This window comes from Bactrocera neohumeralis, chromosome 2, assembly GCF_024586455.1.
Source record: "Bactrocera neohumeralis isolate Rockhampton chromosome 2, APGP_CSIRO_Bneo_wtdbg2-racon-allhic-juicebox.fasta_v2, whole genome shotgun sequence".
NCBI lineage: Eukaryota > Metazoa > Arthropoda > Insecta > Diptera > Tephritidae > Bactrocera > Bactrocera neohumeralis.
Window position 1 is genome coordinate 4,790,484 of NC_065919.1, and position 27,479 is coordinate 4,817,962.

Genomic DNA, 27,479 nt, shown 5'->3' on the forward strand with positions numbered 1-27,479 from the left:
AGAGTGTTTCCGCGCACTAACCTTGTTTAGAGCAGAGAGAATGATCATATTAAATTGACAGACACCCAAGCCGAAACTGGACTACTTGGTACACAATAGACGCCTTTTATTCGAAATCTATCTATCTATGAATAACATTAGCGCGTACACGACTGATGTTTGGATCACGAATAAAGCTGCCCAGAATCTTCTCATTAAGAAATCCAAATATAGCAGCTGTAAATCTGGATTCACAGAGTGTAAACTTATCTATTACCGTTTTTAACTACTGACCATAACTTTAGACTATTAAGAACTACTCTTACTTCGATATCATTCTACTTGAAATGGTAGAGTGAAATATTTAACATTAAAACGATAATTAATTATACTATTTAGTTTTATTAGTTGCTATTTTCGATTTTTTCCGGCATCGGAATTGTTGTACCGCCATCGGTTTCCTTCTCATCTGCTGTAGTGGTTGTTTTCAGTGGGTACTCTTCCATTTCCAAAGGCTTACTTACTTTTAAGAAACGCTGTACGAAAGGCGCGAAGAGATGTGGATTAATTTTATCGGCTTCATCTCGCCGCCAAATATAGCTTAGTGGAATGGCCAACAGCCAGACAAGTGAAACTCCAATAACTTTGTACCAGTAAAAGGATATTTCGTAAATAGAAAATTCACGATTACTACCAAAAGCTGTGGTGACCTTTGGCTCCTCCACTCCTTGTGCGAGCATTTGTAAGCTAACGGCGTTTGTAGTGTTCGAACTGAAAAGAAAAAAACAAACAAACTGTAAAGTGTGCTCAGAGAACATTTTTTTAATTATCAAAAGATTAGCAAGGGACGGTTCTATATCAATCAGTTCGGTTTAGAAATCTGTAGATCTTGTGCGCAAAATTGTTTTCATATTTTTATTTTGATATTTCTTAAATATTATTGTATTTTGGCTGACATAATTGTAGTGAGATATCCATATATTATATATAAATGAGTAAGATCAAATCTTCAGGTACTTAGCAATCTATCAGTTGTAAAAACTTTTTTTGTTAAGGAAACAAACTATTAACACTTTAAGTTCTTAAGATGTACATATATATCAAGCAAACCACTTGAGAGTTGGTGCCAGAAACGGTAAGACTTTCGAATACTAATGCAAGGTTTTTGAAGAAATGACCGTACTAACCATCTAGTACTTTAAATATGTTATTTTATGATTGAAAGTCAACTTACATAGATTTAGTCAAGACTTGTAAATTGTGTGCTGCACATCCTTCAATGTTTGAGGGTAGCGGGATATATCGAATGGCACCTTCCCTAGCACGCATCTGTCCATTAATGATAATCCAAAACATGCTTAAAATGCTGAAAATAATTGAAGCCACGGCCACCTTTTCCAACACAAAGAAACACAATTAATAAATTTACAATAAAACTTAATGATTCAAAAAACTCTTCTACGTACCTTACCATTGGTGCGGGGTACAAGCATGCCCAGCAAGAAAACACCGACTACAGACCCGGTATTGATACCGGTAATTGTTATTACCAGCTGTAGTATGGAATCGAAACGTTCCACCATCAAGCCACCAGCCACACAATAGCAACCCATAGCCACAATAATGAGCTTCATTATGAAATTGGCACGCTCTTCTGTGTGGTATTTCTTAATGCGGGGCTTAATGTAATCGAAGTACATCACACCGGCCAGGGAGTTCAACATGGCGGACATGGAGCTGAGCGCGGCGCTGAAGACGCAAGATATGAATAAACCAGGCATGCCAATTAGATGACCTATGATATCTTGCACAAAGAACGGCACCATTTTATCAGGTTTATTGACCAACTAAATATCAAACCAGAGTATGTACAATACAAATTTGTTTTAATAAAGTTTAACCTTACCCCTGCTTTGATTGGATCACAGTCATGATAGTAAGAATACATCACAATGCCAATAAAACAATTTATGGTCATTATGACTAAGAAACCAAGGCAACTTAACCAGAGCGCTCTGTATGGTAAATATATATGAAGTGCAAACTGTTAGTTGTTGTCTACTCTTTGTATAAAGTTAAACTTACTTTTGAGCATGCTTTAAGGAAGGCAGTGAGACTATACGTTGCACACAGCTCTGATTTAGGCCCACATGACCAGTCCACATCATAAAGCCACATATCATTGAATTCCATACCGTGATACGCATGCGTGGATCGATAGAAAAGCTACGAGAAAGATAATATCAGTATCAATAATTTGGTATATAAGTGAGTAAAAGTACATGCGCACTTGCAACACTTTAGAAAAGTTCAACACATAGATAAAAACAAAAGAAATCTAATATGATAATGATGACTGGTTACCATGCCGAGTTAGTGCTTATAAAATGAAAATAGACAATGCAAATTTCAGAGTTTATGTCTGTAAAACGGAAAAATATTCCATAAAATCCATCAGTGATTGTTCGTACCTTTAATTGAACGGTTAACTTAACATCAAATAAAAGCACAAATAAGAAGAGAATATCATATAGTGACTTCTAGAGTTATATACCCATATTATAAACTCGTATTATATTGCATTTTTTCTTTTTTGGATTGGTACAACCTTTTTCTATGTTTGTGTGAAGTTTAATCTCTAATTAAATAGCCGTGCTTGGCAAAAATCGGTGACAATCATGCTAAAATGTGACGGCGTATTCAGGTTTTTTGATACTAGTCTAACATTGGCACGATTCATAACTTAAATGTGTTGAGTCGATACAGAAGAGATCCTCTGCTATCTCTCTTTTTTTTACTCAATGTTGTTATCATCAACAGAGGTGGCTGGACCCCTTGTATGAGTCAAGTTTTCGATGGCTTCACAACCTTCAGTGAATGCTTTGTGCCATTCAAACCTACGCACTTGTACGGTTCGTGATAAAGTAGACTCCCGAAACAATTCAATTGATTCAACGATTCGTTAGGATTAGCATATTCAAACCAAGCTTGATTTAATCGTAATTCGGTATTTTAAAAATAAAAGCATGCATTTTGAAAGCACTTTTATCTACATCATGTAAAAAAAGATAATCATGCCACCAATTCACTGTATGAATTTGAGCAAACTCGTGGTAATTCCAACAATTTATTACTCATTTCTTATTTACTTACTTTAAATCCAAACGTCCACCTTCACTAGCATATTCAAAAACTTTACTCAGTCCTCCGGTCTTTATGGTGCCCAAGATCCCCACCAATATCACAGATAAAAGCATAACGCCGCCCTGCAGCACATCGGTCCACACAACAGCTTTGATGCCACCCTATACAACAAAGAGAAATATCAAAGCAAATGTTTCATGACAAATAGCAGACAATTTGAATGAACTAATTTCTCTTAAGTAAACAGGAAACAATTGTATTTACTTACTAACATTGTGTAGAAAACACAAATCGAGCAAACCACACCATTGACTACGTGGATATTCAAGCCAGTCACTGTAATGGAAATTAGTTATTTATTTGTTGCACGAAATAAAGGTTGTATCCACTTTTTTTATACTTAGCTTACTCTTAGAATTACTTATACGCAGAGTAGCAAGTAAGCTAGAACTGTTTTGTTTATTTATCTATATTTTATACCTTGTGCAAAAGCCAATGCGGGAATGAATATAATTACTGGTAAGAGCAGAAAGGCATTCAAGATAAATGTGCTCGTGACCAGCTGTCGCGTGCGTTTGTTGTAACGCTTCTCCAAATACTGAAAAGGTTGACGGATATGGAAAAAATTAACAAAAATTTCATTGCCGATGTGAAAAGGATAATTTAAAAATAATAGGTAAGAGTGTTAAGGTTAAGATAATTAGTTTTATAGTATATTAAGTTATGCTATAGATCACGAATCAAAACGAACAGAAATATATTTATTGATGATATTAGTGCTTGGAAAGCACTGAACGATATATTGGGTAGTCAAAAAAGTCGTTTCGTATTTCTAATCAAACTTCACCTTTTTTATATTTATACTAGTAAATAAATATGTACCATTTTGGTCGACCACATTTTGCCATTTTTCCGCTAGAGACATTATTCCATCAGTGTAAATCGAAATTTTGAAATTTCCAGAACGGAAGCGAGCGAACCATTGTTGTGCTACACATACTGCTGTATCAGTCTCCGTCTCCGGCAACATCACAAATTTCATTGGTGGCTTGCGTGGCATTCTTCTCTCTTTTATAGAAAAAATTTCAAAATATAGCGAATTTCTTCATTATTTTCACTCATTTTTGAACAGCTGTAACTTTTTTTCAACTTCCTCGAATTTAATTTTTATTTTTATTTTTGGTTAAATAAAGCTTAAAATCTCACCTATCAAAAAATATATGGTATGACACAATGTAATTGGTAGCACTGGAGATATACGACTGCAACGACATCTATTGACAAAATACGAAATACTTTTTCGTCTACCCAATAAAATGTTTTTAACAAAATAAATTGATGATGATGATGATTAATGATTGAGTTATAGAACTCCATGCTTTTTGTTTTGAAATTGAAAAATTTGTATGTACATACATATGTATGTAGTATATACAATGAATCCACCACATATTTTGTTACCTCATAACAGTTGAAAATGTTGTTTTCATAGAAGACTGGAGTAATAACGTAGCATAGTAATGGAGCCACGAAAACCATGGATAAAATGATAAAGAAGTGATTGATACCAAAGGAATAACTCTCGGCAGGAAGTGATGTTATGGAGAGGGCTGATAACTGACTGTAAAAATAGAGTACCATATAAATAGTTAAAAAATATACAGACAAGTATATGTACATATATTAAAAAATAATAATATTTTGTAATTACGTAATAATTGAATTATTAATTGGTTTTTTGTTTATGGAGTCGTAATAATTAAACAATTCCTTCAGTGTAAAAGGGACCATCTGTAGTAACTCTTCGTGATATTAAGTAGTTACCTTTTTACATGCCCACTTAACACCCATTTTCTAATAGTCCGACAACGTGTAACCAGAGAGCGTAGAACATGTGCTTAGTTCTCCGGTGAAACATAGCAACCATATATAGAGCCATTCTTTAGAGGAATAGCTGTCGATGTTCAAAATTCGAGTTCTGTGCCAAACTCACAGAGTATTAAGCTAAAGTCAGCGATTCATATTATGGCATATTAATGAAAGGTGAAATATGAATGATTAGTATGTTTTTGGTGATATCTCATGTTAACAAGCAGAATGGTGGAATTTGGTAAACTGCGCCCGAAACTCTCACTTTCTTCTTCTTCTTTACTGGCGTAGACACCGCTTACGCGATTATAGCCGAGTTAACAACAAAGCGCAGTCGTTTTTTCTTTTCGCAACGTGGCGCTAATTGGAAATTCCAAGCGAAGCCAAGTCCTTCTCCACCTGGTCTTTTCAACGGGGTGGAGGTCTTCCTCTTCCTCTGCTTCCCCCGGCGGGTACGGCGTCGAATACTTTCAGAGCTGGAGCGTTTTCGTCCATACGTACTACATGACCTAACCAGCACAGCCGCTGTCTCTTAATTCGCTGCACTATGTCAATGGCGTCGCATATTTCATTCTGCTCATCATTCCATCGAATACGATATTCGCCGTGCCCAACGCGCAAAGGACCATAAATTTTTCGCAGAACCTTTCTCTCGAAAACTCGTAACTTCGACTAATCAGATGTTGTCATCGTCCAAGCCTCTGCACCATATTGCAGGACGGGAATAATGAGTGACTTATAGAGTTTGGTTTTTGTTCGTCGAGATAGGACTTTCCTTCTCAATTGCTTACTAAGTCCAAAGTTGCTGTTAATGCTAGTTCCAAGATATACGAAATTATCTACAACTTCGAAGTTATGACTGTCAACAGTGACGTGAGAGCCTAATAGAGAGTGCGACGACTGTTTGTTTGATGACAGGAGATATTTCGACTTGCCCTCGTTCACTGCCAGACACATTGGCTTTGCTTTCTTATCCAGTCTGGAGAAAACTCTCTCTTACTTTATATGAATAAAATTTTGGTTAACGAAACTTTCTTAAGGATGTCAGTTGGTCACCCAGGTCATATTATTTCGTACCGTTTTATAACTTTTTTATATTAACGATGCCATTACATCGTAATTTCATTGAATTGTCTATACATACTTTGAAATACAAGTTATAGTTTATGTACCTCTTAAAAACACACGTAGTGCAAAACTGATTTTAAAATTCAGGGTTTTTTTCGCTCTTAAATATTTCATGAGTTTAATTTCTTCAATAGCATATTTGAAACTCACCTTGCGATCAAAGATATAGCAATGGGTATGACTTTCATACGCTTGCCCCCCATGAGATACTCATCTGTGGTATTTTTGGACTTTGAAAAGAAACCAAAGTATATTCCAACTGCGGCAGAGGCGGCCAACATCAAACTGAAGACAACATAATCTACGCCACCGAAAGTGAAATTTCGTCCAGACGGCAGAGAAGCAGCGGTTGTGGCGGCCACGCTCTTCGTGATCTCAACAGCAATAGTAGTGGTGGTAGACATTTTTATCCTTGCTTTCTTTTAAATACATAAATATTTCACTTCACACTGTGGTGCGAAACACCTTGAAGAAAAGGCCAAGTCAGTAAATTCAAAGTCCTTTAAATACACTTTTATCATTCCCGCTTGTTATTTTATGTTCTTAAGTTTGTACTTTCGTTAAAATTGGCACTACCGAGCGCACTTTTAGCCGTTATGGTGCGATTTAAACATAAGAACATTAAGTGCGTGGCTATTCCTTAAATACTTGACACATTTGTAGCTTATCTTGTTGGAAAGAGTTCTTATCACAATATTTACGAGTACTAAATCTGTATACAAATTAAATGAATGCGAGAAGGTCTTTTTAGGCAAAGCTTTAAACTAACATACTACATATATATTTATAAATCAAGAATATGCAAAAGTGCTACTCATTTCACAACTAGAGAAAATTTAGCAGACACATAAGCACGTACGCATAGTAAAGTTTTCATATGTGTGTGTATGTAATATAAACGCTATCATATCACAATGCAAAATCTTTCTTATGAATTAAATTGCAAACTCGTGCAATATGATTTCATCTTAATCCCGTTTTACGAGTATATACATCTGTTGGGTATTCTTAAAAGCCTATGTGTGCGTACCTTCTGATCTGATAGGGTCTTCAGCTACGTCGGCGGAAATCTTCTTTGTTTTTGAATTGAAACAGTTTCTATTTTTGTAAATTATTCGCATTTCGCTTGTTGTACTGCTGTGAGCAAAAAATAGTAACACATTGTGCATAATTTTAAAATTCTTAATTTATTCTTTAAAATCTATGTCGTCCTTCCTCAAAGTAATACCCCTTGGTCTCAATACACTTGTGCTAATGTATTTTCCAATCCTCGAAACAGTTGTTAAATTCAATTTCCGGAATAGTCTTCAATTTACTCAAAACGGTTTCCCCGGAGCGATCGTACATAACACTTAAATACTATTCCTTGTTGAGAGTTTGGCCGGTCGTGGAAAATTCGGAGTGCGCCTAACCTCAATTATCGAAGAAAACTCTTAACGTAATCTTAATTTTGACCTGCTTTGACGTGGTTTTTTCGGCTTGGGCTCACCTTTGCCACGATATTCAGCCTATTTATCGTCTGTTTCCGGATCGTAAGCACAGATCCCAGACTCATCGCCAGTAATAATACGTTTCATGAAATGCTGGTAGTCGGGAAGCATCGTTTCACAGACGTAACTCGATTTCACTTTTCTTAGAACTAAATCATTTTTCAAAATGGTTTCTCAAGCACCAATTCTTTTATCTCGTTCTCGACCCTCTTTGACTAATTTCTACCAATCAAAAACACTTGCTCGCGACAAACAATTATCACCGAGAGCTTATTCCAACATTCTGAACGTTTCTTACTATTTGTTGCCGCAGTAGTATGCAAATAAATAATTATTTTTGCAAGTCATTCTATTGCATCGTTTGTTTCAATTCTACCGTTTTATATTCTTTTCATGTTTATGTTCTTAGGTGTTAATTGCCGCACAATATAAGCAGCGGGGTATTATCCTGAACCACGAAATAATTCTTGAAAAGTGACATTGAGGGGGTAAGGAATCTGGACGTGAGCGTTATTATCTGTATTATAAAAGATAACATACAAGTATATCGTCACCTAAAATGCAAAATAACGTATCATCAAAAAATTCGAAATTGAGTATCTTCTTGATTTCGATTCACTACTTCAAATTAAATTCATAATATGACATTTGTCTAACATTTTTAGGTTCTGCGCTCAAATATAAACCAGTTTTAACTAATATTAAATGTTTTTCACTCTCGTTCCATTTTATTTCGTGTTTCATTCAGGCCACTCTAAATTTTCGAAAATGTTGTTACTTTATTTTGCATTTTACGATATGTATGTTTACACACTAGCTTAAATAATCTAACATGTAGATAAACACATACAATGTTAGAGATTATCACACCTCTTGGCACTTTTGCTGAATCCTATAAATGTTTGTACATATTTATTTTATGTCAATAAAATACTAAACCAGTGAGGTTGTAAACAGTTATATACGATAATTATGCTGATGCATCGTGAACAAAGTTTCTTAACCCATTTGGAGGATATTCCAATAGATGAATTTATTAAGCGCGTGTTTGATGTTTTGAGTTTTTAATAGGTAAACATTAGGGTGCGTAAAAAACGAGTATTATTTTTTCACTTTGTACTCTGAAAAATAGGTTCTTAGACAACTCTACAAAAGTTTCTCCAAGTATGAGGTCTTAAGTGTAACGTTTGATTGATTTTGTAGGAGATTAAATGCTTTGCAAAAAAAGGTTCTAATGATCTTTTCGCAATCCTAACCGTTAAAAGTAATTAACGGCTGACGTTTAGTTATTTTCAGGCAAACTTTACTGGTCTACAAAAATAAAGTAAAAAAAATAGATATATGTGACCTGGTCTACGGAAAGGGGGCTTAGGTGTCAAAAAATCAATTTTCACTTTTTAGTTGATTCGGATGGAAGATGAGATGCTTTTTCACGTGATAGAATCCAAAAAGTTATAACTTGTTTGAAAGTTCCCTAAAAATGTAGAGAAAGAAGAGTAAAAATACGAAACGTAAAAATCAAGTTCATTTTTCGACATCTCTAAACAATTGTTCCGCGTACTCTCGATCATTTCCCACTTACTGGACGTCCTTGAAGCCTCTGGAAAGGAGAACAATTAATGAGATAACGAGAAACTGACGAAACGAGTTGTTTATTTTTAACAGCTGTTTCCCGGAAAACTAGTTTTCGCACGTTAGCTCCCTTTCCGTAGACCAGGACACATGTATGTACATATATTGAGTAATTGAAAAAGTCTTTCGTATTTTGTCAATAGAGTTCGTTGCAGTCGTATATCTCCAGTGCTACCAATCGCATTGGGTCATACTATATAGTGTTGGAAAGGTGAGATTGATTAAATTCGAGAAAGTTGAAAAACTGTTACAGCTGTTCAAAAATGAGTGAAAATAATGAAGAAATTCGCTATAAGTTGAAATTTTTTCTATAAAAGAGAGAGGAATGCCACGCAAGCCACCAATAAAATTTGTGAAGTTTACGGAGAAGATGCTGTAACAGTTCATGCAGCACAACAATGGTTCGCTCGCTTCCGTTCTGGAAATTTTGAAATTTCGATTTAATACTGAAGAAAGTTGTCCACTGGTGGAATAATGTCTCTAGCGGTAAAATGGTAAAAGTGGACGACCAAAATGGTACATATTTGTTTATTTATTTATTAGTATAAATATAAAAATATATTTATATAAAATATTATAAATTTAGATATAAAAAAAAAGTTGAAATTCGATTAGAAATACGAAAAGACTTTTTTGATATGTTTTTAACCCACCCTAGTATAAATAAATGAGCGTGGTCATACCTTAAAAGATAAATAATCCTTGATTGCTAGTTAACGTTGCAATTACAATGTTAAGTTGTCAAAATAAGTTTTTTTTAATATAATTCATAAATCTAATTAGAGGAAAACATTCTGGCAAATATACAAAGATTTACGATTATAAGCTATTTATTTCATTTGACCAGTTGTTGCTTCACAACCAAACTAGCCATTTTTTGTACTGCTATATTTTCTTACTGATGTTTGACTATAGGCGTTTCGTTGTTTTGAAACTAACTTCTACATAAATAGTTATACATATCTTTATTTATTTATTTCATTATTTTTAATAAACTTTACTGTGATCAAATTGAGAATTGAATTTTGTCCATTTCATCTCCTTCAAAGTAATCCCCACCCGCTGCAATACACTTATGCCAACGAATTTTCCAGTCATCATAGCACTTGGAAAAATCCTCCGTCGTGATGGACATCAGAGCCTTCTTTGATTCAGCTTTTATATCCTCAATTGAGTCAAAACGGTGTCCTCGGAGTGAATTTGCTGAATAGCCAAAATTTACACGAAGGTAAATCGCGCATTCAGTTGGCTGTATAAAAGAAGAGCAACTACCGTGCCTGCCCAGTGCTAACGTGACTCACACGCGGAAGATGGCTCTATATAAGTGAAACAGGCACCGTGTCAGGCCAGTACTTAGGTGACCCTTGTACCTTGATGTGATTTGATGTGGAACTCACAACGTGACCTCAGGAGAAGCTGCCTGTATATAAGTAAAGCAGGCATCGTGTCTGGCATGTGCTCAGATGACCCCTATGGTTGTTGACCTAAATGTAAACCAAGATTGTGGACTTGGCTGAATGCAAACAAAAGTTGAAAAGTGTAAGCAAAGTGTTCATTGACCTCGGAAAAATGTAAACAATAAGGTCATTGACCTCAAAATGTAAACAAAAGGGTCATTGACCCCAAATGTAAATAAAGGCGGTTGTCTTGGTAAACATAGGTTGAGAGCTTACCTAATTGTAAACAAAAAGGTCACTGACCTCAAACTGTAAACAAAGAGGTCACTGACATCGTGAAAAATAAACAAAAGGGTCACCGACTCCAAATGTAAACAAAGGTTGTGGACATGGCTAAATGTAAACAAAAAGGTCATTGACCTCCTAAAATGTTAACAAAGGGGTCATTCACCTAGGTAAAACGTAAACAAGAGAAGTAATTTATTTGCATAAAATTAAGCATTTACTGGGAAATCTTTAGGTTCAGTACAAGAGATAGGAGAATGTGTGGAGCATTCTAACGATATATGCAAGTCAAAGCTTGCTTTCTAGTCGTGGGTGGAAAAAAATCAATATCTCTAAGTATATAGCAGCTAGACGTGGTGATGCCACGGTACGATTTTACCTTTTATAAAATGTTATGAAGGCTTCATTGTCTTATTTAGTTAAAAACTGTCAAGAGATTTGTAGGTATAGAGAATTATGACATTTTATGTAACGCAAATAATACAATTTTGGGCGTAGGAACTTTCTGTGCTCCCAGTAAACAGAAGAGCGCCACTGATCCAATCATTATTGCACCCTGAACCACATTCATACAACAGCTTTGATTCCACTCTATTTTAAGAAAAGTAAAGGATTAATAAACAAATGCATATTAAACAAAGTATGCACTTTCAATTAGCTTAGATAGCATTACTGTATTTACGTAGTATGTAAGAACACATAATGTGATAATTATAAAAGAACGTTAAGTGTAAATTCACAGAAAGACTATATTTACAGAAGAATTATAAACAAAAATACGCAAAACAAACACACCTCACGCGATTAAGTATTATTGCGCCAACTGACTAGACCGACTAGAAACATACAGTACTTGTCCAATAAATTACGAACGCAGAAAAAAACATGCAGAGTTCTAACTTTAATCATTAATAAAAACATAAATATATCATAGATTCGGCAAGCCATTTCCAAGTTAAATTGAAAATCTTGGACTGTCTTGCAAGAGGTAAAGGTTCAAAATCTGTGGGCAAAGATATTGCCTTAAACGAAGCTATGTACTATCAGGACCATTAAGAAAAATGAGAATGAAATACGGAAATCTGTCATCAGTTCAACAAGACATAGTTCCAAAACTTTGTCATATATTAAAGATGAAGTGTTAGTAAAAATGGAAAAACGTGTAGTGTTTTGGATTGAGGATTTATTGCAAAAGAGAATACCAGGATTAACAGATTTCTTTTGTTTTTTGCTTGCTCTACCAATTTTTCACCTGTATTACATATGTATTTTAAGTTTTAATGCTCAATAAAATGCCATATGAACATACAATTTGTATGCATATCTGAAATTTTACAGTTTTCAACATTTTTTACACGTTTTTTCTAAGTAAATATAATTCTTTATTTCATCTTACACGGTTTTCAGATGACATGGAACGTATCCCCCAATTTACTATAGGAAACGCCTCTTTTTACACGGTTTTTTTTACACGGATTTCTGAGGAACGTATCTACCGTGTAAAAAAAGAGTTGGGTGTATGTCTAAAAACACCTTGAGCGAATGCGAGAGAGGGTATAAATGTGAAAACCGGCATCATTAAAAATAGAGTCAGGATATAAGCGAACGTCAATAGATTGCCAGAAAATTATAAATTAATTTTAATGAAAAGGATACGATTTTATACATACATATGTTTCTTTAAATATGTGCTACATATACAGGTACGATCTCAACCATTTTACGGATATTATATAACTTTGTTTTTGGGCTAAAATCTGTGACAAAAGTTATAACAAGATTGTATCGTTGCTTTGGGAAAGAATCCGTGAAAATTTTCATGAAAATATCTTGTCAAATAAAAAACTTTTCCACACAAGGATTTGGCTTTTATCGATCAGTTTGTATGGCAGCTGAATCCTATAGTGGTTCTATAGTGGTTTGATATCACCGGTTCTGATAAAAGAACAACTTCTTGGGAACAAAGGACGTATGTGAAATATCGTCAACTCTGAGAGACTAGTTTTCGTATATGCAGATAGACAGATGGACATGGTTAAACATTAACAAACCTTGTAGCAAACTTAATATACACTTTTGGCCTGCGGCGGAATTATCAGAAGGCTGAGTAGGGCCTAGGGCAGTAAATTTTGTTTTCAGTAAAAAATATTCTTAGAAAAGTGTTGCCTTTTTTCCGGCAAACGAATTGATAAATTAAATTGAATATTACAATGTGATCATCAAACTAAACACTTTAAAGAAAAATGTCCAGATTTTTTGGAAATTTTAATTCGAATAAATTGTAAAAATACATTGTGACAAAATAGTACCCGGAAATTGTAAATAAAACGCAAACTATTTAATTTTACTATTATTCATAAATATTTGTTTTGTCGCCTTCATCCCCACCAGGTGTAAAACACTTATGCCAACGATTTTTCGAGTCCACGAAACACTTTTCATAAGCACTTTTTGGGATGGCCTTCAGCCTCTTCAGCGAATTTTGTTTTATCTCTTCGATCGACTGAAAATGGGTTCCACGGAGCGGCAATTTCTTTTTGGAGAACAAGAAAAAATCACACGGAGTCAAATCTAGTGAATGCGGTGGTTGATCGATGGTACACGTTGCGTTTTCGACTTTAAGTTCCGTCACAACGGTATGATACTCAAAATATCCACCAAAATCATTCGAACGGATTCGCTAGTGATGTCTCTCTTGCCATCTCTCTAACACGTGCATGACGATTTTCAAGCACCATATCCTTCACTTTTTTAATATTTTCATCGATTCAAGAGTCGATGGTCGTCCAGAACGAGGCATGTATTCAACCATCTCTCGACCATTTTTCAAGGCTTTGTACCACGATGTAGGGTTGTGGCATACGAAATTTAGTTAGAAATACAAAATTTAGAAAAAGTATCAAGAAAGTATCGGTTATAAATAAAACGAAAATTTTTCAATCATCATTCATCATTATTTTATCGCCTTCAAAGTAACAACAATTTGAAGCGATGCACATGTGCCAACGCTTCTTGCAATCGTCAAAACATTTTTTATAGGCACTTTCCGAGATGGCCTTCAGCTCGCGCGTCGAATTTGTTTTCATGTCATCAATTAACTCAAACGGGTTTCCCCGCAGCGGTTCTTTGAGTTACAAGAATAGCCAGAAGTCACATGGAGCTAAATCAGGTGAGTACGGTGCTTGCTCAATGATATTTTTTGAGTGTTTGGCCAAAATTTAACACAAATACTTTCAAAAATTTTGAGGTCGACTGACATAAACAGTTGCTGTAAACACACTGGTTGACAGATCGCGCTAATTTTTGGCATCATAATTAAGGACAATTGTACCAACCTAGAAAAAAATGTACCTGTCTTCCATATAAGCGAGAGATGAGAGGGGGAAATGAAGAAATCCCGATACTTTCTTGACAGGGGCTTGGCATAGTAATTAAGGACAGTCCTACCAACTTAAAAAAATAACTTTTTTTTTAAATATCATTTGCCCGATGCATTCAATCACAATTTTCGGACGTTTTTTTGTCACAATTTAATTCAACGATATTCGTAACAATCAAATCAATTAGACACATCATGAGCAGGCTGCCTTTCTAAGTAGTTATTTAATTTTATGGTAATTCTTTTTTTCTTTTAATAAATACACAAAGATCTTCTTACTTATACTAATATACGAAAAAAAAAATAATTGAATAATAAATAATTGTCGTAAAATTAGTTTTTTTCGTAAAAGACTTCACACCGACCTTGCTACAAGTGAAAACGCAATAGGAATTATTTTCATTCGTCTACCGCCGAGCAAATATTCGTCGGTATTATCCGCACCATGTCCGAAAAAGCCGAAATAGATACCAATAATTAACGAAGCACTTAACATCAACACGAAAACGACATAATCGATGGTGCCAAAACTAAAGTGGTTAAACTGATGAATAACAGCACCTAATGTGTTATTTCCGACGGACATCTCGGCAGGACTAATGCGTTTCTTTTGCTGGCGTTATTCCGTATTTTGCGAATTTCTAATGAACCGATTTTACTTGCACGGTCTAGGTGCTTTTAGTTAATGAATAATTTTACTTTCGTAATTTAGTTATAAAGCCTCTATGATAGAAAGCAATTATCGTAAAACTTGAATTTCGCCGTTTGACTTGTAAAGTTATTTATAAATAATCGTTCAGTCTTCAAGTGCAATTAAACTGCATAAGCGGCAACTGGAAGAGAATTTCGAGATAATGTTATAACGGAATTGTAAATGCTACCTATACCTCTATACCTATAATGATAATGTCATATCGGAATTGTAAATGCTACACGTGTGCATACATGTGTTATATTGTAACGGCTTATAGTAAAAAATAACTGCTTCAAACATCATACGAACATATGAACATTTTGACGGACAATCAGTACAACTAAAGGACCACTTAAGCCACTTGACGTTGTTTAAGTGAGGGGAGTTTCTGCATCATTTTGTGACCAACGACTAAACATGGTTCGATTAGTACACACCAGAAACTAATAAAAAGTCGAGACAGTGGTCTTCACCCTGCCAAACTGTTCCGAAAAAGGCGAAGTTTGTGATTTGGTGGATCCGTTTTTTAGAATTTACACGCTCTAAGCGACATCGTCTACTAGGAGAAGCACTATGGCTCAATTTGACGCTGAATTGTGAAAAACTCCTCAATTTGGCAAAGAAAAAAATGCTATCTTACCATGAAAGCGTATCGGCTTCCTTATACTTTCGACATCGCCACCACTACTGCATCTGCCAAAAGATGGCTTAGTTTTTTGCCAAATAAAAAAAATTATAAATGAATCGTTTCATAACTGGTACAAGCTCGGTATTTTGCCAATAGTCTATTTTAAATCAGGAAATTGGTATCTTGTATAAATTCTTGTGTTTTGGTGTTTCACTACAAAATATGACCTTACACGATTATACGAAAGATTTAGAACAGCTTAATTTAGCAGAAAATTCACATACATACAAACAATGTACTCTACCACTACTACCAGCATTATTTTTTCACGCAATATTTCGCTCAGCAACAAATCGCCAGAGCTGCATTCAACTTCGATTTTAGCTTCGATCTCGTTTCATTTATGGTATTTGCAGCTGCAAGCCGCCAAGTATGATTACAAAAAGAATAAGCGATTACATTTATATTTTATACCATACCATAACATATGTACATACATATATACGTATATGTATGCAGACATGCATACGTGCAAGTGTACAAGCGCTTCTGCGCAAGAGTTCAGTTACAATAAAAACCAAAACAATAAAAATTAATGATTTCTTAAAAAGTCTGCAACTGTAAAATGTAAGCAGCACAAAAACCTGAAGCATTAAAATAACAAAATTCGGCAATAAAATCAAAATCCTTTCACTTTTGGCGACCGCAAAATGACAACGATGATGCTACGGTAGCCGAAGCATCAACACCACCAGCAGCAGAAAATTCGGGTCTCGCACCAAAAAAGGCGAAACTGTTAGCAACAGCTACCCATATGGCAACAGTGATCGCGTCATTGCTCAGCATTCCGTTGATGTTGTTTTTATAGGCCGCTGCACTGCAGCCATTACAAATTGCATAAACAATGAATATGTTCAATTTTGAGCAATTGTTTCTCTAATTTGTCGACTTCCGGCAAAAATAATTAAGCTTTTTAATAAAACTAATAATAAAATGTCGAAATTTTTTTTTGTTTTGGGTGCCATTCTAGTTAAATATTTTTTTAATTATTTGAACAGGATGGAGAAAGAGATGAAAAAAGCTTTTACGAAATTCAGGGTATGGGATGGTTAAAGTTAAAATAAATAATTTTTAGTGGTTATTTATTTTGGCCTTTGCCATTCTTGCTTAAAAAATCGATTACCATATAAATATACTAAATAAGGGCCCAATTGGCATGTCCACTATTATCAAAAGACTGCCGCATTACTCTCTGAGAATGATTTGGGTTGGGTTTTGTCAGATATGATTTATATAACTTTCTTACTCCAACGATTCATTTGACCAACTTATGATGAGCTGTATGAGATATACGACGACATTGACATACTTGTAGTTCAGCGAATTAAGAGACAGTGGCTACGCTAGTTAGGTCATGCCATCCGAATGGATGAAAACACTCCAGCTTTGAAGGTATTCGATGCAGAACCCGTCGGGGGAAGCAGAGGATGATGAAGTCCTCCACTACGTTGAAAAGCCCAGGTGGAGATGGACCTGGCACTTGGAATCTCGAATTGACGCCAAACAGTGAAAAGGAAGAACGACTGGCGCGCTATTGTAATCTCGGCTATAACCACGTAAGCGGTGTCCACGCCTGTAAAGAAGAAATCATATGCCCAACTTTGAAAGTTGAATAGATTGGGTAGGTTTAAAAGACTGGAACTGCAAAAATATTATGTGAACGAAGTTCATCCGAGTGGTGCGGCAAATAAACAAAACTGTCGATTCTGGTGCGAAGAAAATTTACAAATTACGCATGAACAACCATTATATTCAACTAAATTGTTAGTTTGTTGTGGTTTTTAGTGGTGCTGACTTATGTAGTTGTGCAGCTGCCTCACTAACTGTGTCCCTAAGAACTTGTGTATTTTAATATTTGACAGATGTCGTTTGCAGTTTGTCGCGCTCTTGGTGTTCAGCACTTTACTTGTAATGTTGCAGTCGTTGACGCCGCTGCCTCGACTCAGTTCACAGTTAACTCCGCACCACTCGCGATTTGTCTTAATTTCGTATGGCGCCAAAGGCTGACACATGTCTTGTGGCGTCTTTAGTGGATGGACATGGTAAGCAAACAAAACGCGCGTTCTCCCGCTTCGCACGGCACGCGGTACGACATTGCGTATGAGTGATGTGCCAAAATTCATTGCATTTTTTTTACTGCTATTATTAATTATTTCACTTCCGTGCCTCTGTACAAAAATCACATGCATGCGAATATCGCAACTGACTATCGCTTCAGTTATGATTATCTTTTATTTGGCGCAATTTGTTTGGCTGATGTTCGGCTTAGTAAAACACCTACACGTACTGTGGTCAATCACACAGAAGCGTAGAGACTTTGTCGTTCTAGTCAGGGCGCGTTAAACTTCAAGCACTTCCAGTATATTCAACTGTCTGTCTTCGACTGATTTGTTACTCTACTCGACTATACGAATAATTTGCTTTGTCTGTATTAAACGTGTGCTTTTACTACGTAAAGCTAATGATAGTCAGAAGAGAATTGCTGGCACAAAATTGTTTGTATCCCATACAAGGGAAGCTGGGGTTAGCGACACCTGAATGCTTTGTGTATATATGTAGGTATGCATCTGTGTAATGTGATTATATTGTTAGAATGTCAATAACATATTGAAGCTGAGGTATTTAGCTGGTCATTGAAATTTGATAGCTGGCCTAGATTACTGCCACATATAAGATTATCTGATTAGAGAAAGCTGCACTAACTTCTACGATTGCTAACTGAAACATTACTATCTGAACTTAAGTATATTTACCTCCTAATGCGCCAATTTGTGAGGAAGCCGGAGGCATAACTTCGATAAATAACACAATTTGAAGTATTAATAACTAAAATATCCGAGTAATAGTTTCTCCTATAAAAAAATTCTCACGGTAAATACTGTCAAAAAAAATAACAACCGTATGGTACTCAGTTTTCTTAGTTGTTATAATGCAGAGCCATCTATCTGTCAATTACACAACCCATCAAAAAAAAGTTCACTGAATTAGCGTTGTTCATTCAGAAATGTAAAAATATATACAGAAACATTATAGTGAAGTGTTAGTAAGTGAAAAGTGATAATATAAGTGATAAAAGTTATTCACAATATACAAATTACCAATCAAAATCATTTTTTCAACTTTAAAGCTATATATCTTTAAAACAAATAATTCAGACGAGTACAATATATATATATTTTCGTGATCGGAGAACGTCACCTTTAGCTGTCATACCCATTTTAACCGATCAAATCAATACAGACGAATTTCACAATTTTTCTGATTCTACATATAAAATTGTTCCCGATCGGTAACAATCATTTATAACACATTTCAAAATACAACTCCGCTAACTACACCCGTATATTTGAAAAAAGTATTTTATTTAAACTAATATTTTGTTTATAAGCACTTTTAAAGATCAACAAATTACACATTTTATATCAATTACATTTTACACAATTTATAACATTTTTTAACAATTTAAAATAATTTGGATTTTAATAAATTCGCAGTTATATAGTACACACGTTGACACGTTACTTGATTTGGCCGTAATTATTTAGTAACAAGCTACCAAAGGTTATGCGTTCAAGAACTTGGCATGATGATCAAAATGTTCAGCAATGAATGTAGAAATGAAGAAGTAGCTATGATCATAACCTTCACGTTTTTTATAGATCAATTGCAAATGATCGTTTTCGGCGGCGGCATTCAAAAGATTTTCGGGTAACAGCTGTTTCTCTTTTAAGAAATTGTCATCTGAGCCTTGATCGATTAATATTTCCAAAGGTGTACCAGCATATTTGGTAGCTAACACAGTAGCATCCCAATCTTTCCAAGACTCTTCATTTGCACCTAAATAACCTGTGAACGCTTTTTTACCCCATGGACATTCAATTGGGTTTGATATGGGTGCAAATGCAGACACTGACTGGTAAACACTCGGATTCTTCAAAGCACATATTAAAGCACCATGACCACCCATGCTGTGTCCGAATATACCACGTTTGTTAGGTAGCACCGGCAAACTGGCATTCACCATTTCGACTAATTCGCTTGTAACATAAGTGTACATTTTGTAGTTCTTAGACCATGGCGCTTCCGTGGAGTCAACATAGAAACCGGCACCACTACCAAAATCCCAACTATCATCCTCTCCGGGCAGGCTTAAGCCACGAGGTGAGGTGTCTGGATTAACAACCACAATGCCGTGCTTTGCTGCATATTGTTGAAAGCCAGACTTTTGAATGAAATTTTCGTGAGTGCAGGTTAGTCCGCTGAGGAAATATAATACAGGGCATTCCATATTTTCGTCCACAGCAAGCGGAGGCATGTAAACACCAAATTTCATTTCGCATCCCAGAACTTCAGATGCATGCGAATAAATCCGCTGCTCTCCACCAAAGCATTTGACGGTCGACAATAATTTCAGCGCCATACTGTGTCCTAAATAAATTAAAAGTTTTAAATATCAAAAATATTAGAATGACATTTCTTATCAGATTTTGAACTCACCTCCTTGTGCTCTATAAAATCTATTAAAGATATTATTGTTGGTGAATCGCATTTGATTGCCGGTTAAATGAACCAAAATGAATATTGCAAATGAATTATGGAATATCTAGTGTTGCCTGGATTTCTTTTAAGAAATCGATTAGAAGTTTTATAATAATTTATTTGACCAGGCGTTTTTTTACTAATATTGGCTAAACAATGTAACGTTATAAAAACTTAGATAAAAGTTTTATCGCCATTTCAACAAAAACAATTTATTATAAATCTAACTGTACTTTACAACATCGTTGAATGCAACTCTGAGATGAACATGCTGCACAATATTCATAAAGTGTGGCATCACTTATTAGCGGGTAAACAGCTGATTTTCGTTTTGTAAATAACAACAGGAATCTTTCAGTAAGGATAAATAAATCGCTTTGGATAGCTTTATTTTATTGCGTTTATCGTTATTTGGATAATTTTTGAATAATTTATAACATTATCATTATGTCCGAGGATGCCAGCACGTCTTCGTTTGGATTTAAGAAACGAAATATTAGGAAACAAGCAACCATACGTCGTAAACAAAGTAGTTCGGAATCAGGTAATAAGCTATAAATTGTACTTTAATAAATTTGTAATGAAATTTCTTATTGCATAAATTGCAGAGAAGAATAGCGATGGCGAAACTACCTCAGCTGTTGTGCGTAGTGATAATCCACGTAAACGGTCAAATCCCAATTTTCAAAGTACCAAACAATTGATCCACAAGAGGGGACGCAAAACTGAGGCTTCCTCGGAAAGTGGGAATGAAGAAGAAGATAACAAAATAAGTGTATCCTATAAGTCCAAACGAAGTGCCTTGCCAAGTGGTCCCCAAGATCAGGGAGCTACTTCTATAAATGAAACAGACACAGCACAGGATCGTGATGCACAAGCTTTACATGAGAAAATGTTGAAAATTAATAAAGAACTTGAAGGCAAAGCAGATGATAAAGTCTATCGCGGGCTTAATAACTACGCACAATACTATAAAAAAGAAGGTACAGCACAAGGAAATGCCAGTTCGGGAATGGTTAGGAAAGGACCGATTCGTGCACCAGCGCATTTACGTGCCACTGTGCGGTGGGACTATCAGCCCGATATATGTAAAGATTATAAAGAGACCGGTTATTGCGGTTTCGGCGATAGCTGTAAATTTTTGCATGATCGAAGTGATTATAAAGCTGGTTGGCAATTGGAACTCGATCATGCTGCACAGCAACGTGGTGAAGCGGAGTCCGATGAGGACGATGCGAAATATGAAATACATTCAGATGAAGAAACGTTGCCGTTTAAATGTTTCATATGTCGAAATAGCTTCGTAAATCCAGTGGTGACGAAGTAAGTGTAATTCACTCACATATCCATGTGGATAAAAATTACTACAAAATATTTTTATTTTTAGGTGCAAGCATTATTTTTGCGAAACATGTGCTTTGGAAAATTATAAAAAGTCTCAACGGTGCATAATTTGCTCACAACAGACAAATGGTATTTTTAATCCTGCGAAGGAGCTAATAGCGCGTTTTAAGAATGAACCCGAGACTGGGAAAAGCGTTTCATCTGACAGTGATTAGCCTTAAGAAACACCGTAGTTAACATATATATTAAGTTGTTAGTGTATAAAGTTGTCATTGGAAATAACAAAGCTTTGATTTTTTATGCTCTGTGGCAAAGTAAGCAGTAATAATTTTTAAAAATTTTAATTAAACTTCATAACAAAAATAATTATAATAATTTTACAAGTTTTAACTTTTGCATGCACAGAACGTTGCCTATCGGGCAAATGGAAAAAGCTATATATAGAAAATATGCCAGCTGCGAACTACAAATGATTATCAAGGTATCGACGGAACCCTTGTCTGCATATACATACATATGTAAGTATCTATGTGTTTCTCCTTTGCTTAAATACTATTTAAAATACAACTATAAATAATCGTGAACTTATATGAACGTATAAAAATATTATAATTTTTATGGATATTTATATCAGCGTATATAACCTCATTTACTCGCACCGAATATGCAATCTATTATTGAATTTAAAAGCGAAAGCCTTCATTTTTTTTCAAAATCTCCCAAAATTGAATATTAAAGCCATAACTGAAATTCATTACGCTCCACCAAACTAAAAATATGGAGTAAAAAGTATTCTACAATGTCAATCCTCTAGGTCAGGGTTGTTGCCACATATAATACATTCATATACATATTTATGTATATACATTTAGTAGGGTTTGAAATGTACATGCAAGCATATGTAGTATATACATATGTAGGTATTTGTATAAATATGTAATATCAGGTCAGAGGAAGAGTGGATATAGCAGCATGAAGCATGCACGTATTGCCAACATTCGAAGTAGACAAATAGACAGATGCCAAGTCAAATAAGTGATTCCGGCAAAGCAAAGCAGAAGTCAAAAAAAGCCATCCAATATTGGATATTAGGTAGTAAGGCAATAACGAAGAATTGCAGTTTCTGTTATCGATACGCAGCCTGCGTACACATACACGCACATCCAATGAAATCCTATAAGCTTGGTGCATTGATAAAGTATCTAGTATTTTTGTGCGATTGCAAGTTGATGGCTGATGCTTACGATACAAAACAGCACAGGCGATGGCATTCGTTACAACATCAACGAAATCTATGCAAGTGAAAAGGAAGTGTGCTTTCCAAAATCTGTGACGCATATTACGACTTTTATACCTCGAACAGTGTATATTAAGTTTGCCACGAATAATACCCGGAAGGGAACGTCAGAAACCCTCTAAAGTATATAAGTACATTACATACATAAATGATCGGCGTGATGACTTGAGTCGATTTAGCCATGTCCGAAAAAATCAAAAAAAAAAAAAATTGGAATTGACCCGGATTTTTATCCGACCAAGGACTGTCAACTCGGCACCATTACTTGAAATTATAGCAGGAATGTTTTCTACAACAACATCAACAATATTTTTTTTTTTAATTTTTAATTTTGTTTTGTCGAAGTCAACTATAGCACATACATATGTACATAACTGTCATACAAACCCACCGATTAAATTCAAGTTCTTCTAGAAAATATTTTTTTTTTTTGTTAAGGGTATCTTAGCTTCGGTGCCATCAAAGTTATCGTGTTTTTTTCTTATTTTTGTTGTTTTTTGTAAAACAAACTAAACAAAGTTTTCGGGTGACACCAGTCTGCGCTTTATCGATACTCGTATTAACGTCATCCATATTAACAAATGGTAAATCTCTCTTGGTAGAATTTATAACTGCCAGTACATTTCTAATGACTTACGATCCATTAGCAATATATGTCATTATCATTTATTTAATTCCAAATGCATTTACTATTTACTTTTCGTTACAGTATTCCTATAAAAACTCGAATCAATGCGGAAATCTTGCCACCCTGCGATTTTGTGCGTCAACATTTGATTGGCTGCTAGCTAAGCTGAAGCGACTGAAATCTTTTAGGATGATATCGATAGATAAGCAGTTGCCTTCGGGTCATGCTTCATTGCTTTTCTTGTTTCCGCTTTTGTGTTTTATTCTGTTCTCGCTAAGTCTTACGTTGTTGTGCTGCTGGAAGACGTTCGTTTTATCCAATATATCTACAGAGCTTTGGTATTATAACTTCTGGGTATTTGCTATTATTCCAGGGTTATAATAAAGTTTTTTGTTCAAACGTATACAAAGGAACTGACAACTTTTGTATGTACAAATGTTCTGTTAAGTGTTTTCGATTCGCCAGAATTTGGCGAGTGGAGAATCGAACAAACAACTCGTTTGAGGGCAATAGGCTGGCTACACAAACGCCAAAAATATACTTGCATCTCCCTCTGATTCGACTCGGACTAATATTTTAGGTTCGATACTTTTGCAATTGGTTAAACTCTGGGCTGGAGGTCAAGGAATTCCGTCACCTGAGTGTGTGCGAATGACGCTCTGCAGAAATCGCTGTCGGATTTGTGCCAAGACTGCCACCGCCTTCCTTTCCTGTCATCATTAAGTTCATGTGGGAGGTGTGGGATGATAGGAGAGGTCGTGTCTGCCTTCCTTCCAAACCTTCCACCGCCGAGGAGATAGAAGGAATGTTGTGTACTGCAATCCGAACTTGTTTGCTGGTCCGAAAAAAAGTTGTATCTCACCTAATTTTGGCAACGAAGACGTTGTGACTACCAGTCTCGAACGCGATACCGGAGAACTCCGGCTAGAAGATTCTGGCGAAAGAAAATCAGCGTCATTATTGACTGGGGCGCGAACTCAAGGCATACTGTCTGGAGAAACTCGGACATCAACACTAGCAGTGAATCACTTTTTGAGTTCATCTGTAGTGAAGATCTATTTATTGATAACAGAAGAAACTCCCCCACTTTTGTAACTGCAGGCAATGAAGAAATCCTTGACCTCATTATGGCATCAAGTAAAATGAGTTCCCTTAATCTTGGAATGGAGGATTCTTGGTGACAATTCCTTCTCAAGTCACAGGTATATTCCTTTTAACCTGGCTAGAGAAGATTTTTTTAGTGAACCTTATAGGAACTTTAGAAACACTAATTTGGACCTTAACTGCAAGAAACTTCGATCAGCTCTTCTGGTCGCGTCAGGTCGAGGTTCTTTGCTATCTGCCAGTGCGAATGATGAGCGCGTCGAGGTTTCCAGTTCTGTATATAGAGCTGCCCTTGAAAGCTCTTGTCTAATGAAAACTCAGAAAGGAAAGTGAAACCCTCTTGCTGGACACCGGAGTTATCGGAACTGAAATCTTCAAGCAGAATACTGTTCAATAAGATCCACAGAAGCGGACTTAACATATATAGGACATTGTATAAAGCGAGACCCTCTGTATATATGACTAAGATTAGGAAGTCCAAAAGGTCTTATTGGAAAATCTTCTGTAAAAGCGTGAAAGGCTGTTATAAATCCTAAAGGTTTAGACGCATTCATGCAAAGTATCCAATCCCCTTGGGGCATTTGAGAGATGGGGCTGGAATCTGGACCGTGAGTAGTGAGGAGTCATTACCGTTACACCTGAACGCTCACTTTTCGCTAGATCTATCTATGAAAGAATTACTCCTTGAAAAGCTTCAAGGAGGCTATACAACTTTCTCAGACCTTTTGGACGAGCGTCGTCTAAAGTGGGCCGCTTAAGCCTCCCGGACGGCTTTATAGCTACACAACTTCAACGTGCGACAAAGGTATTATGCATCTGGCTGCTTCACATCTCTGCGGACCACGGTGGCTTCACTTACCCATCAAAACCGTGTTATATTGCCTGTCAATTCGGGTATTGTGAGAATTGTAAAGTTCGTCCTGAAATCATCGCTGTACTGGATATGTCTACATACTCGTCTTTTTTTTTAATTAGCATACGGAGAAAATAATTGACGTAAGGTATTGATCACCACGTAGTTGTATGCCAAATCTGCCGCCAACCAGAAGCTTCAACAATCGCGAACCTTTCCAGTGTTTGTTGACGTGCGTTTTTTGCTGCACAGAGGCGGGTGCGTATCTTGGATGCAAAAGATAGTGGTCCGAGTCAATGTTAGGATCTCGAAGCGTACGCACGTCAAAAACCTGTTGTGTTTTCCGTGTATGACAACAGGATTGATCTGGTTTGGTGACTTTTCGATTCGGAGACGGCCAGGTAGCTTAAGTACGAGTAAAATAATCTTACTTGGACAGCTTAGATCGCCGGTACGTGTGGTACATAAAACTCCAATAAAATCGATTTCGATCATAATACCCTCAATAACTGACAAAGCCTTTTGGGTTTGTTACCTGGTTCGCCAAAGTTATGGCTGCCGTGAAGGTTCAACCTCAGTCTTGTATAAGCTGGACAACTTGGGTCCGACAAGAATGATCAGTAAGAACTCCTACGAATGCGGCAAGATGAATTTTGCAAAGGGCAAGTAGTTTAGTAGGTCTACTCTAGGTGAAGAAAATCTAATAATTGCATAAAAGCGTGTCGTCGACCCACTCCAGAACAGTAGACGACAATGGAGCCTTTTAGCGCCTTATAATAGACGAATACACCACAAAACACTATTGGCTTGACAACGGTTCCATATAGCTCCTCTAAAGGATGGCATTCGATGCCTTCTTTACTATCGCCTTAATATTAGGCCTACGAGAAAAATGTCTATCAAGGATAAGTTCTAGGTGTTTCATCCTATCAACAGATTGAAGGCGTAAGCCTCCGAATGAGGGGAGAGTAACGTCTGGGTTTTTATCCCTCCTTGTAAATACGGGATGTCAGGTTTACTTGGGTTTCTATGCACCCAGTTGGATACCGTCTTGATGTACTATTCAGTTAGTTCGTAGAGGTAATAAGAACGACGGTAATTATAGCAACGTCGTCAGCCTAAACTATCATGATTTTAGTTCCATGTTAGTGGGAATGAAAACTGTGAGGGCTAGCCAAAGATTTGGAATTGTTAACTGTTGTCATTGTTTATTTGTGCTTTCGTTTATTAAATTAATAAAAATATTTAGATTTATCCACCGGTCCTTATCCGTTTATTTATGCATTTACAAACAACAAACAACGAAAATGCTTAAATATGTAATGAACAGCGCTCTTTGCTCTCAACGCTTGTATACTTAAGAAATGTCGCCACACGAACGTAAAGAAAAGAAATGAAAAGAAAAGAAGGAAATCAACTGAAAATTGGACATTAGCCAAATTGTTGTGTGCAAACTTTGTCGCAAAACTCATTCAACGCCACAACACTATGTAATAACGACATTTGCCACAACAACAAAGGCAAAACACTTAAACAAACTTAACGAAAAGCAACAACACGACTTGAACTCAGTCTGTGAAACATAAAAACAGTTTACAAAGCATACAAAGCCGCCAGCAAGCAATGAGCAATAGGATTAAGCAGCAACAATGCGGTAAAAATATTTGTATCAAAAATGTCAAAAACGAAGAGAAGTCAGTGTGACATAACATTGCCGCCAATAGTGCCCGCCACCAACGCCGCCATTAGCGCCACAGTCAGTCGTTTATGAGTGGACGACGTAGGGTGCTTCAAGTTGTGTTGGTTGTCTGCGGCAGCAACGCCATGCAACAAATTGCGCTTGTGCTACTCGTCGTTCTGTTATTATCGTTGCAGCTACCACCGTAAGTCCCGGTTATTGTTTGCCGTTGCTGCTGCCGTTGCCTTCTCCGGTGGGCATCAAAAGTCACTCAGGCGGTTGTTTAGCTGTTTTCGCTTATTGTTATAGTTTCTTTACTTCATTTGTTGTAGTTGTTGCAAAATTCGTTTC

General features: G+C 36.1%; 4 protein-coding genes across 5 annotated transcripts; 1 reads left to right on the plus strand and 3 right to left on the minus strand.

The window, feature by feature from the left end:
- Positions 1 to 361: 361 nt before the first annotated feature.
- On the minus strand, positions 362 to 18,046 carry LOC126761225 (sodium-coupled monocarboxylate transporter 2-like). Of its 2 annotated transcripts, none has more exons than XM_050477223.1 (10): positions 17,973 to 18,046; positions 4,585 to 4,744; positions 3,604 to 3,721; positions 3,392 to 3,459; positions 3,133 to 3,284; positions 2,065 to 2,205; positions 1,886 to 1,994; positions 1,446 to 1,826; positions 1,214 to 1,371; positions 362 to 750 (listed from the first exon to the last, which is right to left on the minus strand). In XM_050477223.1, exons 2-10 carry the CDS (start codon positions 4,660 to 4,662, stop codon positions 384 to 386), a joined length of 1,572 nt encoding a protein of 523 aa, XP_050333180.1. In that variant the 5' UTR covers positions 4,663 to 4,744; positions 17,973 to 18,046; the 3' UTR covers positions 362 to 383. The 2 variants fall into 2 exon arrangements, with proteins under 2 accessions (XP_050333180.1, XP_050333173.1); XM_050477216.1 differs by lacking the exon at positions 17,973 to 18,046 and adding an exon at positions 6,271 to 6,710.
- On the minus strand, positions 11,379 to 14,969 carry LOC126750903 (sodium-coupled monocarboxylate transporter 1-like). Its single transcript, XM_050460686.1, has 3 exons — positions 14,669 to 14,969; positions 12,458 to 12,549; positions 11,379 to 11,515 (listed from the first exon to the last, which is right to left on the minus strand). The coding sequence occupies exons 1-3, from the start codon at positions 14,887 to 14,889 to the stop codon at positions 11,379 to 11,381; spliced, it is 450 nt and encodes a 149-aa protein (XP_050316643.1). The 5' UTR covers positions 14,890 to 14,969.
- A 982-nt stretch (positions 18,047 to 19,028) lies between the features above and the next one.
- LOC126761309 (S-formylglutathione hydrolase) lies at positions 19,029 to 20,352 on the minus strand. Its single transcript, XM_050477367.1, has 2 exons — positions 20,183 to 20,352; positions 19,029 to 20,113 (listed from the first exon to the last, which is right to left on the minus strand). The coding sequence occupies exons 1-2, from the start codon at positions 20,232 to 20,234 to the stop codon at positions 19,248 to 19,250; spliced, it is 918 nt and encodes a 305-aa protein (XP_050333324.1). The 5' UTR covers positions 20,235 to 20,352; the 3' UTR covers positions 19,029 to 19,247.
- Positions 20,353 to 20,435: 83 nt separating this feature from the next.
- LOC126761289 (E3 ubiquitin-protein ligase RNF113A) lies at positions 20,436 to 21,943 on the plus strand. Its single transcript, XM_050477335.1, has 3 exons — positions 20,436 to 20,768; positions 20,833 to 21,547; positions 21,612 to 21,943. Exons 1-3 carry the CDS (start codon positions 20,672 to 20,674, stop codon positions 21,781 to 21,783), a joined length of 984 nt encoding a protein of 327 aa, XP_050333292.1. The 5' UTR covers positions 20,436 to 20,671; the 3' UTR covers positions 21,784 to 21,943.
- The last annotated feature ends 5,536 nt before the right edge of the window (positions 21,944 to 27,479 follow it).